The sequence below is a fragment of the Empidonax traillii genome, unplaced genomic scaffold, assembly GCF_003031625.1.
Source record: "Empidonax traillii isolate 1590-97213 ecotype Southwest subspecies unplaced genomic scaffold, ASM303162v1 scaffold257:size1394852, whole genome shotgun sequence".
In the NCBI taxonomy this organism is placed as follows: domain Eukaryota; kingdom Metazoa; phylum Chordata; class Aves; order Passeriformes; family Tyrannidae; genus Empidonax; species Empidonax traillii.
In genome coordinates this window covers 930544-946187 of record NW_020955450.1, presented here as the reverse complement: position 1 = coordinate 946187, position 15644 = coordinate 930544, and the positions used below count along the sequence as shown (strand labels likewise).

Genomic DNA, 15644 nt, shown 5'->3' with positions numbered 1-15644 from the left:
ACATTTTGTTGTATACATGAGATAGATTCTGAAACACTCAAATCCAGCCAGAGTCCCTGCATAAACCTGTGGTCACTTTTGGAAATGAGTAGTGAACCTTGAAAAGAATACTTCAGATGTTTTAGACCAGATACAACACATGTCATAAATAAAACTTTGATATATTCAAGCTGAAATGGTTCTGTAATCTGTAGATGAATTTTAGTAATGTCATCCATTAAGAACAATACCAAATAGATAGAATAAGTATCTTGAGCAATACAGGAAGTAGAAACAATATTCAGTGGGAAACACAAACCGGAAAACCAATTGTAAGACATGAAAATAATAAAATTTGATATGCAGCTGAATCTATATAATCTTGTACATAATCTATATAATCTGTAACATCTTGTACAAGCTGTTTCAGCATTGCCTGGACCAAAATAAAAAAAAAAAAGTTAGTTGCTTATTGAGTGTAACTTGAAATGAATGGAGTTTACTGGTTTGGTTTTTTTTTAATGAGAAAGAAGAATGTTAGGCTAGGACACCCCAAACACCAATTCTGTACCATCCTGGCACGACGATTCTGGTAGTATTAAATGTTTTCCATTAAGTTGCCCATAGCCACATGCTCATGTACTCTGGAAATGAACACTCCAGATAAAGTCCTAAGTGCTGCACTTATACAGAAAAAATATGGAGAATTACAGAGAAACAAAATAGTAGTCCACATACTTCTCAGATCTTATCAGCAGCTGAAAATAAATATACACCTTTTGAAAATAATTCACTGGCCCTGTATTACTCAGATCCCTCTCTGTAATCACTAGTTTTTTGTTGTTAGGTTTTCCTTCAATCCTCTACAATTATGGTCACCACATACTAGTGAGACAGTTGTCAGTGCAATCAAGAAACCTGCAAGTGATGGATCAAGACATTACAATCATGTCAGAGGGTTCTGAACTTGCTAACAGGGCTTTCATAGGCACAGCAACTCATACAGACTCAGAAGGGGTTGGCAGCACAGAAGAAAGCTGAAGCTGATTAGGGAGAAACAGGAAATCACAGAAAACTGCTGAAGTTCCCAGCGCTCAACCAAGAGCAAGCACAGCTGTAACTCCTTAAAGATCAGTACGAGAAACCCAAGACTTGGCTGTTTTATACACTCAACATCTTTATATACATGAACTGTAATGCAAAGGCGGACTAAAACTGCTCCTTTAAATCTTACTAACTCCAGACTATCAGCAAACCTAATCAGTGGGTGCTCATGGCACCCAAACAAGATCAGAGTTAACCACGGGCGGCTATCTAGCCACCAACAAAATCGATGACTCAGTAATGGTAGGGGAGTGGCTAGGCCAGAAGAGAAGAAAAAAACTTTTGAATACTACACTGATAAACCCTTGAAAAGCTATTGGTGAGGAAGCTAAGATTTCAATAAAGCCCTTATCCTTACAGCACCTTTCTGGATAACAGAGTCTATCAACAAGGATTTTACTAGCCTGTCTCTACCAGAGTTACAGGACACTGCTTACATTACTATACACTAAGTGGATGAAACTCTTTACAATTCATGAATGCATTCCTGAACAGGAGAAGTCAAAACTAGGAGGAGATAAAGAAAGCACTTGTTAGTCTCATCAGCACTTTACTGACTTCATGAGAAAACAAGTATGCCAGGTGCATGAAATTACCCAGAGGCTTCAGATATCACATCAAGCCCTGTCTACTATAAAAAAAAAAAAATCCAAAAAACCAAGCAAAACACAGAATTAAGCAGTTCAAAGCAAAAAGAGGCAAAAAGTTTGGCAAAAGCCAAAGAGAGATTGGGACTGAAGAAACATCATCTACAGATTTCTCACTATTATGACGTTACCTGAAATCTGACTCCTTAATCACTGTGCAAATAGCAAGAACCCACTGTACGATATGATCATCTCCTAAAACACAGGCTCCATTTCTTCCAACAACATCTAAGTTCTCTTGCTGACAGATAGGATTTGCCCAAAAGTGAGCACAAAGACTGCACTGAAGAATTCAGTCTGGCATGCTGGCCTTAAGGGAACATAGGAAGCAAAGTAAAAATTAACTAATTGTCAGTCAACAACATATACAGACATCCTGGAGGGAAAGCCTCTAAGTGCAGGGTAAGAAAATAAATCCCACAGCACACCACCAATTCATACCTCTAAGGGCAGCAAGACAACATGCACAATGGTATAAAATATAACTAGAATCTTTCCACAAGCTCCCCAGAGACTTATAAAACATCATCTGCTCTTATTTCCTCTTTCTACACCACAAACAAGGGTTTCATCCTTGTTTTCTGCTCCCTTAGTAGAACAGGAGACGATACTGCTGTATCCTATCGCCTCAGGGTATTGCTTTAGGACAGTCTTTCATCGAGATGCTTCCTATGATCAACTCTTGTTGCTATACTAAACCCGTAAGTGAAAAATGTTCACAAATAATCAGTGATGCTTCCTGATTTCTTCAGTTGTGCTACAGCACTACTGTGGCATTTCCTCAATTATCACCCAAGTTCTTGCTGCCTTTATGCCTTGTGCATTCCCCAAGCCTGTGCAAAGCAGAAGAAGATGCTGCCTACTCAGAGATTATTTTTATAAAAATTCTGCAGTGTTAAAAGTCAACATGCAGAATACCAAGCAGGGGAGAGGCAAGTTCATCAGTTTTCCAATTCCCTCAGAGATCAGTTCTAAACTACCTTGACCACAACTGCATTCTTCTTCCCACTGAAAGGAAATAACTCTTCAAAACACACATTCACTCCCTCCCCCTGTGCGCTTAAAACTCACGTGCTGAGAAGGAAAAAACCCACTTGAAAACACAAGGCGACAATAAGACTAGGTCTTATTGTCTCACTGAAAGATGGTAAAAAGCAAAGAAAGTTTCTTGATCAAATAAATTAAGGCATCAGATCCACACATAATATAGGCAAACTCTTTATTTTCAGTACTTCCAACAAGAGCTAACTCCCTGGAAGCAGGAGTGGTGGCAATGCTTATCACAGTATGTACCAGGACCAAAGAACACAGCATTGCAGGCAACCAGGGAAAATTCCAGGTACCAGCTTAAAACTATCACAAGAAGTGGAAAAAAAAGGTAAAAATAGCTGATTTTTTTACTCAAGGGATATAGAAAGAGTTTACCTTAACACAGAGAAAAATGTGTCACATCCTCTGAAAAACATTATTTCTGGAAACTTAACATAGTAATTTTCTCCTTTCAAAACACATCTTTTTCAGTGCTTCTTCTTGACAAAATGGCAATCTGGTTTAGCCAGCTCTATAAAAAAAATTTCAATAATAATAGTAATAATAATAATAATAATAATAATAATAATAATAATGTTTTATTTAATGTACACATCAGCATCAAGGAGACTTACTTGGGTGGTATGCAGTGAGAATCCATATGTTTGTCTTTCCTGACTTACAGAAAGCTTTGCCTCTGTCCCTGCATTCCCTCTTGGAATTGCCATTTGAGAATCAAGAATTTGATAATCTGCACTGATGAAGCAAATCATTATATCACAGAGGGCACATCTCTGGCCACTAGTACAGAAATTACACCATAAACAGTTTAAATTATTACACAAGTCACGTAACTTTCTTAAATGTCTCATGTGGTATGTCCATATTAGCCTTTTAATTTGAATAAAGAATGGGCTTTTGAAGTGAACCTCCCCAAACCCTCGGCTGCCTGATCACCAAGCTGTCTCTGAGCACCAGAGTTATGTCTCTTTCTGATGAAACTAAACCCGAAGATGTTCTCAGTAAGTGCACCTAGCAAGGCTCAACACATGCTAAGTCTCAGCTGTTGGCACCTAACTCTTCGATGAAACTTTTTTAAAGTGGTTTTCCCTTTAATTATAACTATATTCCCTTTAATTATAATTATATCAGATGTAAAAACTCCATTGCAACACCAGGATTTTTGTTTCTAAAGATGTAAAAATGATTTGCAATTAGAAGAGGAAAAGGTTTGGACAACCAATAAAATACTTTCCCTAATCCCAAGAGAGCAAGACACAAGTTTATTTTATTACCCAAAAAACAAGGAAGCGGGTTTACAGATAGACTAAAATACATCCTACGCCTGCAGACCTGAGAGCCCAAGGCTAGTTTAATTAGAAGCAAAGAAAAAAATTGAGAAGACTGAACAGAACTGTTCAACTCACATACCACATGTGCTAACAGGCCAAATGCCAGAGTAACCGCAAATTCCTAAACTGACACGGCACTTGAAGAGGGGGCCCAAAATTCAAAAGCACCCAGGGCACTGGCACACACTAAGACTCTACAAGCGGCCAGAGATGTTACGTGTCGGCTCCTCTCCAGCTGCACACCCTGTGACCATCAGACAGGCTGGCCCCTGAGCCACTGAGGCTGCACAGCTTCAGCAGCCCAGAAAATCTTGTAGTCACCAGGGTGCTATAGGCAGAACATAAAAGGGAGTATAACAATATTGAGTGAAAAGAGGGAAATTAAGTAAAAACTTACAAAATCTATTTATTCAGAAACTTTTACTTCACTTTGTACATATGAACCAATTTCATTCCTTTCATTTCAGCAGGCAGAGACAGCAAACAATCTTAATTAAATTCAAATGCCTGAGGAAAGCTGATTCTTTTTTAGTTGAGCAGTAACCTGGATGGATGACCAGTGCCATGCTACAAGTGGCACTGTTACTGAAAAAATAGCGATGACAAAACTATTTTGTGCTACCATAAGCTTGCCTGTTCACAGCAACTGTTGTGTTTATTAAGTAATTAAAGTGAAAGGAGGTAGTAAAAATGAAGTGCTTAGCTGTAGGGCTCCTGAAATTATTTGAGCATGTAGGTCAAGTTTTAAAAATTTACATATATGTCAAGATTTTTTGGCTGAAAATAACAGCTGATGGTCCAGGTCATTTAATGGCCAACAGGGGTGGCTTTCTAGAGCAAAGTGACCTGTCTCACCTGCACAACTCCCAGCTTATGACACAGGAAAGGGAATATAAGTCTGTTTTGCTAGAGCCTGCACACACAGAGCAATGGAGATGCTCAGGGACCTGATCTCATGAGTAGGCTGGGCTCAGGTCACGTCGAGTTCCCACTTAACACCAGACTGCTCTCATACTCACACACAAGTCCTAGCCAGTGCTTACCAGCTGAAATACAATCCCATATGGACACAGCACTTTTTCCCCTCTATGGACAGCAGAAAAAAAGACATGCAAGATGGTAGAAAAAAATTAGGTATACTGGCATTTATAGAGGAAGGAGCAGCAGAACAGGAGGGGAAGGAGCCTTCAGGGTTCATGACACAATTGGAGGATACAAAGACAGAACACCCATTTTAAAGGTCAGATGCATCTCTTTGCTATTAAAAAAATCAAAACAAACAAAACCTCAAACCAACTAACCAAAAAACCAAAAAAAAAGCAAAAGAAATCCTACTAAAACTACTGTACTATCCCAGAATCCTGAAAACATGGCAGAGTGAGCAGAGGAAGTTGAATGTGTCTGTGACTACTGATGTGAATAAGCCCTTACTTCCCACAGACATGGAGTTTTAGAGAAAGGAAGAAGAAGTCCCTAGCAAGCAATTCTCATGTCTGGAAACAAAGGCAGCAGACCAAGCATTAGGAAGAGGTGATGTGGTAAGAACTCACTGTGCTAACACCTGACCCTAACTCACATACCTGCCAGCAAGATTGAGGAGGGAATGAACTGTTTACAAAGCAGTGAGAAATACAAAGGAAAATAATGTACATACAAAAAGGCATACATGACTATATATAAGAAAATAAACAAAGTGAGGTTACAAAAAGGGGAAATTAGGATAATGGAAAGGCAGTTGTTTTCAAATTCACATACATTCCATGAGATGATAACACAGCCCTGCTATGCCTGCACTTAATTGTGTCATACGCACATGGCTATCTGTGCAACCTCAGCCACAAATCTTGAGTTGCACTGTTGCATTCACGAATTCATATTTCACCCAGACAAAGCTTTTGATTAGAGTTATTTGAGCTTCACAAGCAGACGTTGTGTCTTGGGCATCAGTAGCCAGAAGAAGGGGAGAGAAAGTGAAGGAAAATACTTATTTCAGACAAGATGCTGAACTTAGCCCAAAAAGAAAAGAACTTGACCAAGTATGTGTCCTTGTTAACAGTCTCCACACTGTGTCAAAGTACCACTTGGTCTATTTTGATCTTGTAATATGTTGCCTTTTGAATTTCTTGTATTTTGAAGAGATTGTTCTGCAGCACTAAAAAAAAAAAAAAAAAAGAATTGGGGTCTTGGCATTTATCTCTGAGGATACTCAGGAATTTTCTTTGAGTTCTCAAAAAACCACTCAGTTTTGCTTCTTTCCAGAGCCCTTAAAGGAGTTCTTATTACAAGACACAGTGTTACGACTTTATCTAATCTGTGGTTCTTGAGAAATAGAAGGATTTACTGAAAGTTTCAGATTCATAAAAGTACATTCACCACAGGATAAATACTGGACCATTTCAACAGCTGAAGGATAACTTTTTTTTTTTTATGAAATGTTTCAAAAATGTACAGCTAGGAAGCAAAAAGAAACAGGCTAGCTTATTACAATCACATTTTTAACCATGCCTTGTAAATTGAGTATTTTTATTGCAAAAAACATCCACTACAAACTGGGAACACTCATCAGTTTATTGTACACAATAGTAAACGTATGAATTATTTTAACTTCTACAAGATTATTAATCCCAGCACAGACAAGCTATTAAAGCAAAAAAAGTAAGTATTCAGATTTCTACAGAAGGCCAAATAATATGAATACTGCTGACTGATCACAATAATACATATTATTTGAGAAGGTTCGTTAAAAATAGTTCTGTTACTCTTAACTCCTAATATCCATGTTTAAATATTTCACCACCAAATTGCCAGTGCTTCAGGAAATTACTGGGAAAAGGAGCCTGCAAGAATGATGGAGAGAGACTTTTTACAGGGGCCTGTAGTGATAGAACTGTCTTCAAAATTAAGGAGATCAGGTTTAGATTAGATATTAGGAACAAATCCTTCGCTGTGAGCATGGTGAGGCACTGGAACAGGTTGCCCAGAGAAGCTGCGTGTGTCCCATCCCTGGGGGTGTTCAAGGCCAGGTTGGATGTGGCTTTGGGCAGCTTGGTCTAGTGGGAGATGTCACTTCCACCCTTCCAAGAACTGGAACAAGATGAAATTACATACTAATTACAGTGACCTTCTCCTAAGTAAAAAAACCCCACTCTTAAATGCTACCTATAAAGCAGCAAGAGAATCATTTCACTCTAACACAAGAGGCAGACAATGCCACGAGACACAACTGCCAGGTAACATCGCAATACCAACCACGTAACTAGTGTCATTCCTTCACATGTCAAGAAGGATGAAGTTGCTAATTTTATCTCCTATTCACTTAGCAATGCTGCCCTAAATAAATTAATCTACTCCTTGAAACTCAACAGCAAGTACTTCAAGTCCTTCATTGTCACCAATGAGTGTCACGAACCCTAATACAAACACATCAACAAGTTTTCCAGAGTATAGTCAAGTTCATCCCTTCTTACCCTCATTCAGAGTGGGGATGCCTGAGCCGTCAGGGCACTTCACTCACTCCAAAGCTATACTACTACACCTTAAAGAAAAATAAACTGTCACATAATCATTGGTCAAAGGTTCCCTTCACACTTTTTGCCCTTGAAAATGTGGCAGCCACTTGCCATCTCTGAAACAAGGAACAGCCATCAAGCTACCAGCAAGAGAACAGTGATTTAATTCATGTTGTGATTTCATCAATTATGTCTTGTCAGTAAGCTTTAATAATGAGCCCTAATAAGCCTAAGATGTTAATCTACTAGAAAGTACCTAGTTTTAACATATCAATATTACTCACATTGCAAGATCACCTAGAAATCACACCACAAATTGGCTTACATTGTTCAAGCAAATAGAGTAAGTAAATAAAAATAAGCAGTCCACTGTACAAAAGGGGTTGAAATATTAGAAAAAAAAACCAACCAACTCTCTCAAACAAGTAATCCTCCCCAAAAAAATCCAAAGCTGATACGGTTTAGAAAAGTTGTGATTCCACCTTTCATTTACTTGATGAAAGTGGGATAGTGCAGTGTGAGAAGGAGTATACTTAAAACATTTCCAAGATGTTTTAGAAAACTCCACAATCCCATTGTCTTTTATTCATATTACTGGTGAACATGTAAACACACAGGCCAAAGAAGTAAAAGCTCCGGTCAACAAAACTGCAGCATACAAATTGCAAGAATGAAAGACTTACTTTTCACAACATTTAGAAACTTTTCACGTTTTACCTTTCATCTCTCACCCTTCTAACACATCACTCCCTGCAGCAATGCAGTATTTCCCATCAGTCAATCAAAAAGGCAAGTAACTTGAACAAACAGTGCCCCAGACACAGACTGATAAGAAGCATCACATCCAGCACATAGTCCATCCAGCACATAGTACATTCCAGCACATAGTCCTTTCCAGCACAGTACACTGGTAGGACAGACAAGGAAGACAAACAGCTGGTGATTAAGAGAAAACACAGAAGAAGGTATGGAGATAAGAAAATCCATCCTGCCTACAACAGTACCTGTTTGTTAAAAACAAGACAAACAGATCTAGTCATCACCAAGTAACAGAAGGGACGGGCTGGACCTGAATACCTTCTGTATAATAGGAAAAAAATAGATAAATCAATCACTTCCACATCCAAAAAAACCCTAAGTGAAGGTAAATGAAGAGAGTACAGAAAGTACACTTAAGAAAAAAATGCTACCTGGCAGACTCTAAATTTGAATTTGCTTTTGGGAATGACACTCAGCTCCCAGTCTCAATTACGGATTCAATACTACTAAATAAACATACATTTGGTATCTATTTCTCCTCTCTTTTCACTTAATTTTGAAATAGCTGTAATGCCCATACCTAGACCTAATAAACAGGCCTACTTTCAGTCTCTACCTCTGTTTCTCATCTCTAAATTTTTCATTACATTTTAAATTGACTTCCATAGATACCCTGGCAAACAAAACATACAAAGAGCCACTCTCAAATGAACCCTTCTACACAGCACCGTAACTAAAGACAGGAGAGATCATCTTCTGGTTTTCAGTAAATCAACACATTATAGATTGCAATATTCTGTAATGATACCAAATAAGAGTATTTTAAAACATAAAATTTTTCATAAAACTGTTTTTGAAGCATATTGTACTATCTATCCGTTCGTTACTCTGAACTATGTTAGAAAATTCTAAATATTAGAAAATACATCGTGAGTATCACATTTGTTTGACACCAAGAAATACACTAGTAACAGTCTGGATAATATCTGAAATCAAGTGCTTTATATTTGAGAAAGTATTTTAAACAGGTAATGTTGGCTTCTTTAGGGGAATATGTAGCATTTTCATGGTTTAACCCCAGCTGGAAACTGAACACCATGCAACTGCTCACTCACTACATCCTCAGGTGGGATGTGAAGGAGACTCAGAAAAAGAAGTACAAAAAGTCATGGTTTGAGGTAAGAACAGGTAAATAGTTGAAAGAAATTATAATAAAAATTATAATTGTAATTAAAAAAAAAACCACACAAGATAAACAACAGCAAACAAATAAAGCCCAAGAAAAACAAGTGATGCACAGTGCAATTGCTCACCACCTGCTGAACAATGCCCAGCCCATTCCCAAGCAGTGGTTGGCCCCATCCAGCCACCCATTCTCTCCAGTTTTCACACTGAATGTAACATCCTGTGGTATGGAATACCCCTTTGGCCAGTTTGGATCAGCTGTTCTGGCTATGCTTCCTCCCAACTTCTTGTGCAGATCCTCACTGGCAGAGCATGAGACACTGGAAAGTCCTTGACTTAGGGTAAGCACTACTTAGTAACATCCAAAACATTACTCTGTTATCAACATTATTCTCATATTAAATCCAAAACACAGCACTGCCCCAGCTACTAAGAGAAAACAAACTCTACCCCAGCTGAAACCAGGTCAAGCACATAAAAATGCTACCAAGAAACTACAGTGGCAGCAGAGCTGTTCTCTGCATGTGCTCCAAGATAGTTAGTTGGCATTACTGGTTTCTGACTCTCTGAAGCATCCAAATGATGAAGTCTGCACACTTCTTATATTGCTGAGATGTGACCAGTCACGTTCTCTGTGAAACAGTGTAATCAAGAATGCCTCCAAGTGCCTGCCCCAGCCACTTCCCAGTTCCAGCCTCAAGAAAGACCCAAAGCTGTTACCACCCTTTCCACCTACCAGCCTAGGCTTCTGCAGAAAGGAAACATAGAAGCAGAGATCATAAAGAAACCATGGAGTTATCTAAACAGAATACAATTGCAGGTTGTGATGTGGCTCACATCTGGGGTCAGATTAGCTACTGCCAATGACTCGTTGGTGGGTACAGAGTTACCAGACAACTAGAGAGAGGAATAAATTATCTGTATTGTTCTAAACACATATGTGCCAAAGAAAGAATGATGTTACAAAATACAGCACTTCTTGTATAAACTGCATGTCTTCCATGCTGTCTTACATTAAGTGCTTTTATTAACAAAGCTCTACAGTTTAAGCAGTCAAGCTTTGAGTCTGGCATCACATAAAGCCCCTTACAATCCTGCTCAGGTACAGGAAGGTGGGCAGGGAGATGTGTCTGTCCAGTTTGCAGTGCTTAGTCCAGCTCTGCTGTCTGGGCCTGCCTGACTAGAACTCTCATCACAGCCAGCAGGCTACTACACAAAGATCACTGCAGGCATCAGGCTCACCAAAACTGTGTAAGATTTTAAAAAATACTACGTTAAAGGATGGTGTGCATGTGTCAGCCTTTTACTTTATGGATGGACTGTTCTCCATTCCCTCTCTATGCTTCAACTAGTCTTTTTCACAACAGATAAGCATTTTAAGTGTAAGCTTTTAGAGTTGGAAAAAAATTCCTCAACAAAATAAATAACTTTGTTACCAACTCAAAAGTAAAAAAATTTCGTTTCAGTAACATAATGCTATATCTGATAAATAACTAACGTACTAAGACATCTAAAAATATTTACCTTTTTTTTTTCTCAAGTAAAAAACTTTAAAAGCGGCGTGAGAATTACAAGCCTTACTGCTAAAGTATTTCAAATAATTATGTTTAAAGCAGACTACTCCTTCATCCAGTATAAGTCAGCCTCATGCTAGGAAAATGACCAAGACACTGAAAACTGTACATTACATTCTAGTCAAACATACAGAATAACCAGTTCATATGATCACTGACAGTCTGATACATATTGCCAGGAAAGACATTTGGTTTTGGTTGATGTCAGAATATTTAGGACAGCCTTAAGAATGCCGGAAGTTCTTTAAAACAAATATCATACAAAATCTGGATCAGTAACAAAAAAATTAAAACATTCTGCAAGAATGACAAAACACCAGGGAAAAGAACTATTGTGAAGCCAATAGTTTTAAAACCAAACACCCACTCAGAACTGGCAATGTTTAAGTCATGGAGAACAAAAATGCCTGCCCAGAAAAGACGTGAACTAAAGGGTTGAAATGTGAATTACAGGGAGAAAAGAGAAAAATGCTTACCTGTGAATAGAAAAAGAAGCAACAGATCTAATGAGGGATGCCACTGCTCCAACTTTAGCAGCTTCCACTGCTCCCTGTACTCTGTATTGCACAGTTTCACCGTAACTGATGAAAGGTTCATTGTAGACAACAATCTTCCCCTTGGCCTCCTGAGCTCTTTCATGCAGTTCATCAAAAGAGGCTACCACTATGACTTCTGCTGTAATTCCTGAAAGAAAGTATTACAGTGGTTTTAACGTTACTGTCCTATAGCTCTCCTATGGCCACTTTTAACAGATAGAAAAGCATGGACTGTGCAGAACTCAAGAAATCAGAGATTTAATTTTTTACTGGAAAAGATTATGTGAAATACTTCATCAGGGATTGGTACTAAATAGATGTAATAGCACCCTGATCAAATCTACACAGTTCTGTAAAATCCACTATCAGGTTGGTATTAAAACATGACTTGAAGGGCAAGAAGGATACACAGGGGGAATTTTGTTCTCTGAATGTGCTTTAATGCCTCACTGTAATCATTCATAGTACAAAAACATTTGCAAAAGCTGCCTATGGGATTAATTAAAAAAAAAAGATAGTAATCTTTTCATGGAAATGTTTTGATATGTTGCTAAACAACTTAGCTTAACATAAGACAACTGCAAACACATATTTTTAGACTGAAACACTTACAAAATTATTTAATCTATAAATTAAATCAATTAAATCTCTTCAGTTTCAACATATTTTGCAGTATGCATTATTATTGACATTGTTATTATTATTTCTTCATATTTAATTCAGTAGAATACTGCAGTTCTACTGGATGCCCTTCTGGGAGTTTTTCCAGGAACTTGTATTTCCCAGTTATGATTCAGAAAACAGGCAGGTACTTCTGCAGAACTATTCACACGTGGTAAATTAGATCCCACCCAGCTCTTAATTTTTAATAGTTGGAATATTTTTACATTGATCTGTTATCTTGCTTGAAAACACAAAGAATGTAATAATTAAGTAGTTTTCCCCAAAGCTAGAAAATCCAACTTTTTAAGACATTAATTGAGGAACTATATTTCACAGCATTTGAGAAGTATTTCTTGAAATGACCACTGTGCTTAGAATACAATTTTGTTGATTGGTTACAGAGATAAGTAGAGCTTAACAACATGGGCTCGTTCTTTGCTTCTAAATATAGAAGTAATGGATGCCTGAAATTTTAAGTCACAAAATACATCAGTAAAAACTAAAACTAATAACAAATGTCTAGCAAAGATTTGTCAAAGAAATGAAACTATTTTTTTAAAACTAAATTGATTTTCCTTGAAAAAGTCTTCCTTTTTTTCTTTTTTTTTTGCTTGTTTGTGTATGTTGCATAAGAATTATTTAGAGGATTTCAAAGACTTTTATTTGAGACTGTAACATGTGAGAAGAACTGTTAGCAAAATAGGAAGGTAATCTCTCAGCACCAGTGTGTCCAGGCTCATGGCTTTAAGATGAAACTACACTTCAAAGCCTTAAAGAAACCATTCCCCACAAAAGTTTGGTTTCTTTAGACTTCACCTGTAAGTGGGCAATAGACATCTACTGCTGCAGCAAAAGCCTATGATTTTTAGCTACAGAAATAACCTAGTGTCAGAGGTGTACAAATTTTAACTATTCAGATTCTTACCTTTACCTGGCAACGTTTAAGAGAGGCAAACCAGAGAACCACCTTCAAATCTTACTAGTTGCTGTTGGCAAGCAGGTGAGCACACTAACAGACCCCAGCTGCTTGCAATGATGGCAGGCTCAGCTGCCCAGCTAAGGAACATCCCAGCAACAGGATCATTTTGGGTATGAAACCCTGCCAAGGGAAATAAAGCCAAGTATCTGCAAAATTTCATTTTCCACAAGAAAAGTCACGGTCTCAGTAGGTTGATACTGTAACCTGTATTTCATATTAGCTCTCCCCAGTGCTCCACTTGGATGGTGCAGCAGGCACTGGAGGGACACGTTGTATTAGTGAGTATCTATCAAGGGAAGTGAGGAGTGTAAATCTTCTGGGCATTCCTTTACTGCATTCATGAACAAAAACCAACTCTAAGGGCTTTTTAAAGAAAGTTACAGACAGCTAATAACTATCTGTATTTCCTAGGAAATATCATGGAGAAGTATATTTATGGGCCTTCTTAGATGACAGGCATTAGGAGTTTGTACAGTGAGCTTGATGGGAATTAAAGCTACATAAAAGAACACAGAGCTGCAAACTCCAGCTCAGTATCTCTACTTTTGAATGATTCCAAAGAAGCTAAATAAAGGCATCCTTTGACAAAACAAAACAAAGGCTCTCTTCGCAAGTTTAACTTAATGGCAGCACAGGATACATAAAGCATCAACTACAGTGCTTTCCATAACAAAGTAAAACTTCACTCTTGTGTAACTTCTGACTAATTCAATCAGTATTTTAGTCCCATTTTATACCATTTCAGATTCTTCTACTGAAGTGACAAGAGCAATGTTTATCCTAAACAAATACGTGGACACACACACACTCTATGACCTCTTGTGGAAAAGGAGAAATTAAACAAAAACCTCAACAGATTACTAGTTCAAGGAGAATGAGTTATTCCCTTTAGAAATGGGAAATGTCTCACCTTACTGAGCCTTTAAGCAAATTAATAAAACTATGCCCTAATATCTGTTTATGGAGCAGATCATCCTGTGTGCAATCACACAGCAGCTACAGGATGGACAAGGGATCAGACCCAGCCAACATGGGTTTAGGAAGGGCAGATCCTGTTTGACCAACCTGATTTCCTNCTACTGAAGTGACAAGAGCAATGTTTATCCTAAACAAATACGTGGACACACACACACTCTATGACCTCTTGTGGAAAAGGAGAAATTAAACAAAAACCTCAACAGATTACTAGTTCAAGGAGAATGAGTTATTCCCTTTAGAAATGGGAAATGTCTCACCTTACTGAGCCTTTAAGCAAATTAATAAAAGTATGCCCTAATATCTTCTACCAATTCAGTGCCTCATGGCTTTGCTTCCTGTGTCAAAAGCTGTTCTCTCTCTTTCTTACTCCCATCATTAACTGATCCAGAGCTTGGCTGTGTGTTACAGAACAGAATTCTTCAGAAAACCCATGTAAGGAGGGAGATGAATCGCCTGCTTACTTAAGCAAGATATACAGATTATAACCCACACAGTTCAAGAGATGAATACAGAGTATTTGGGGAATTAGCTAAGGAAAGGGCATGACGCAAAGAAGACAGAATTACGAACATGATCTGTATAAAGCTGAAGACTATTTGATCTCACTGTGTGATACATATTGTTGGGTTGGGCAAGCGAGCAAAAGAATCTATGCAAAAGTACTATGGGTTTCCTCTCATTTCTGATATTAAACAGTAAATTGCACCCTGCTATTTCCGAGAATTAAGGTACAGGAAGGGTGCTAATGGTGGGAACATGACGGTAATTATCAATTATCAACAAAATTACATTTTAAAAAGTTCTCTGTACACTGAAATGTGTATTTCTATCTAAAGACCTGAATATACCACAACTTTGATGGTCATATTGCCAGTTGAAATAAATGGCATGGTACGCATTAGCAGTCTAAAATCTGTCACAGGCAGGAAGAACTCAAGACTGATTACAGTTACTCTTTATTAACTATAGAAAGCAGAAAATCCATTTATATGTGTATATATATACACACACACACATATATAAAAGCACCTGTAAATCAGCTGTCTGTAACACTGCCATATGTAAGAAGTCTGATTCTTGGCATGAACAATTCTGTCTGAAGAGTCACCTCCTAGCACCTGCTTGCCTGCCACCAACGATGCAAGGAGTAGATTAGTTCAGAGGGGATTCCTCACAAGGTAACTTATTCTTCCCAAGATTAAATGCACAGAATATTTATGTCATTTTAGTATCTAGAGCTATGCATCAGTCTGTGTTAGTAATAAGTTTCAGCGAAGAGTAAGAAAAAAAGGAAAATCCACCCTATTATCAGATTTTAAAAACTGATGAACCTCTACTAAAACTTCAAGG

At 37.9% G+C, this 15644-nt stretch overlaps 1 protein-coding gene across 2 annotated transcripts in view; it reads right to left on the bottom strand.

The window, feature by feature from the left end:
* CPQ (carboxypeptidase Q) overlaps positions 1 to 15644 on the bottom strand; it is a 149870-nt gene that overhangs the window by 106392 nt on the left and 27834 nt on the right. For both annotated transcript variants that reach the window (XM_027889272.1, XM_027889273.1), the window contains exon 3: positions 11615 to 11822. In XM_027889272.1, the coding sequence (XP_027745073.1) occupies positions 11615 to 11822 (208 nt within the window). The remainder of the gene's footprint in view (positions 1 to 11614; positions 11823 to 15644) is intronic.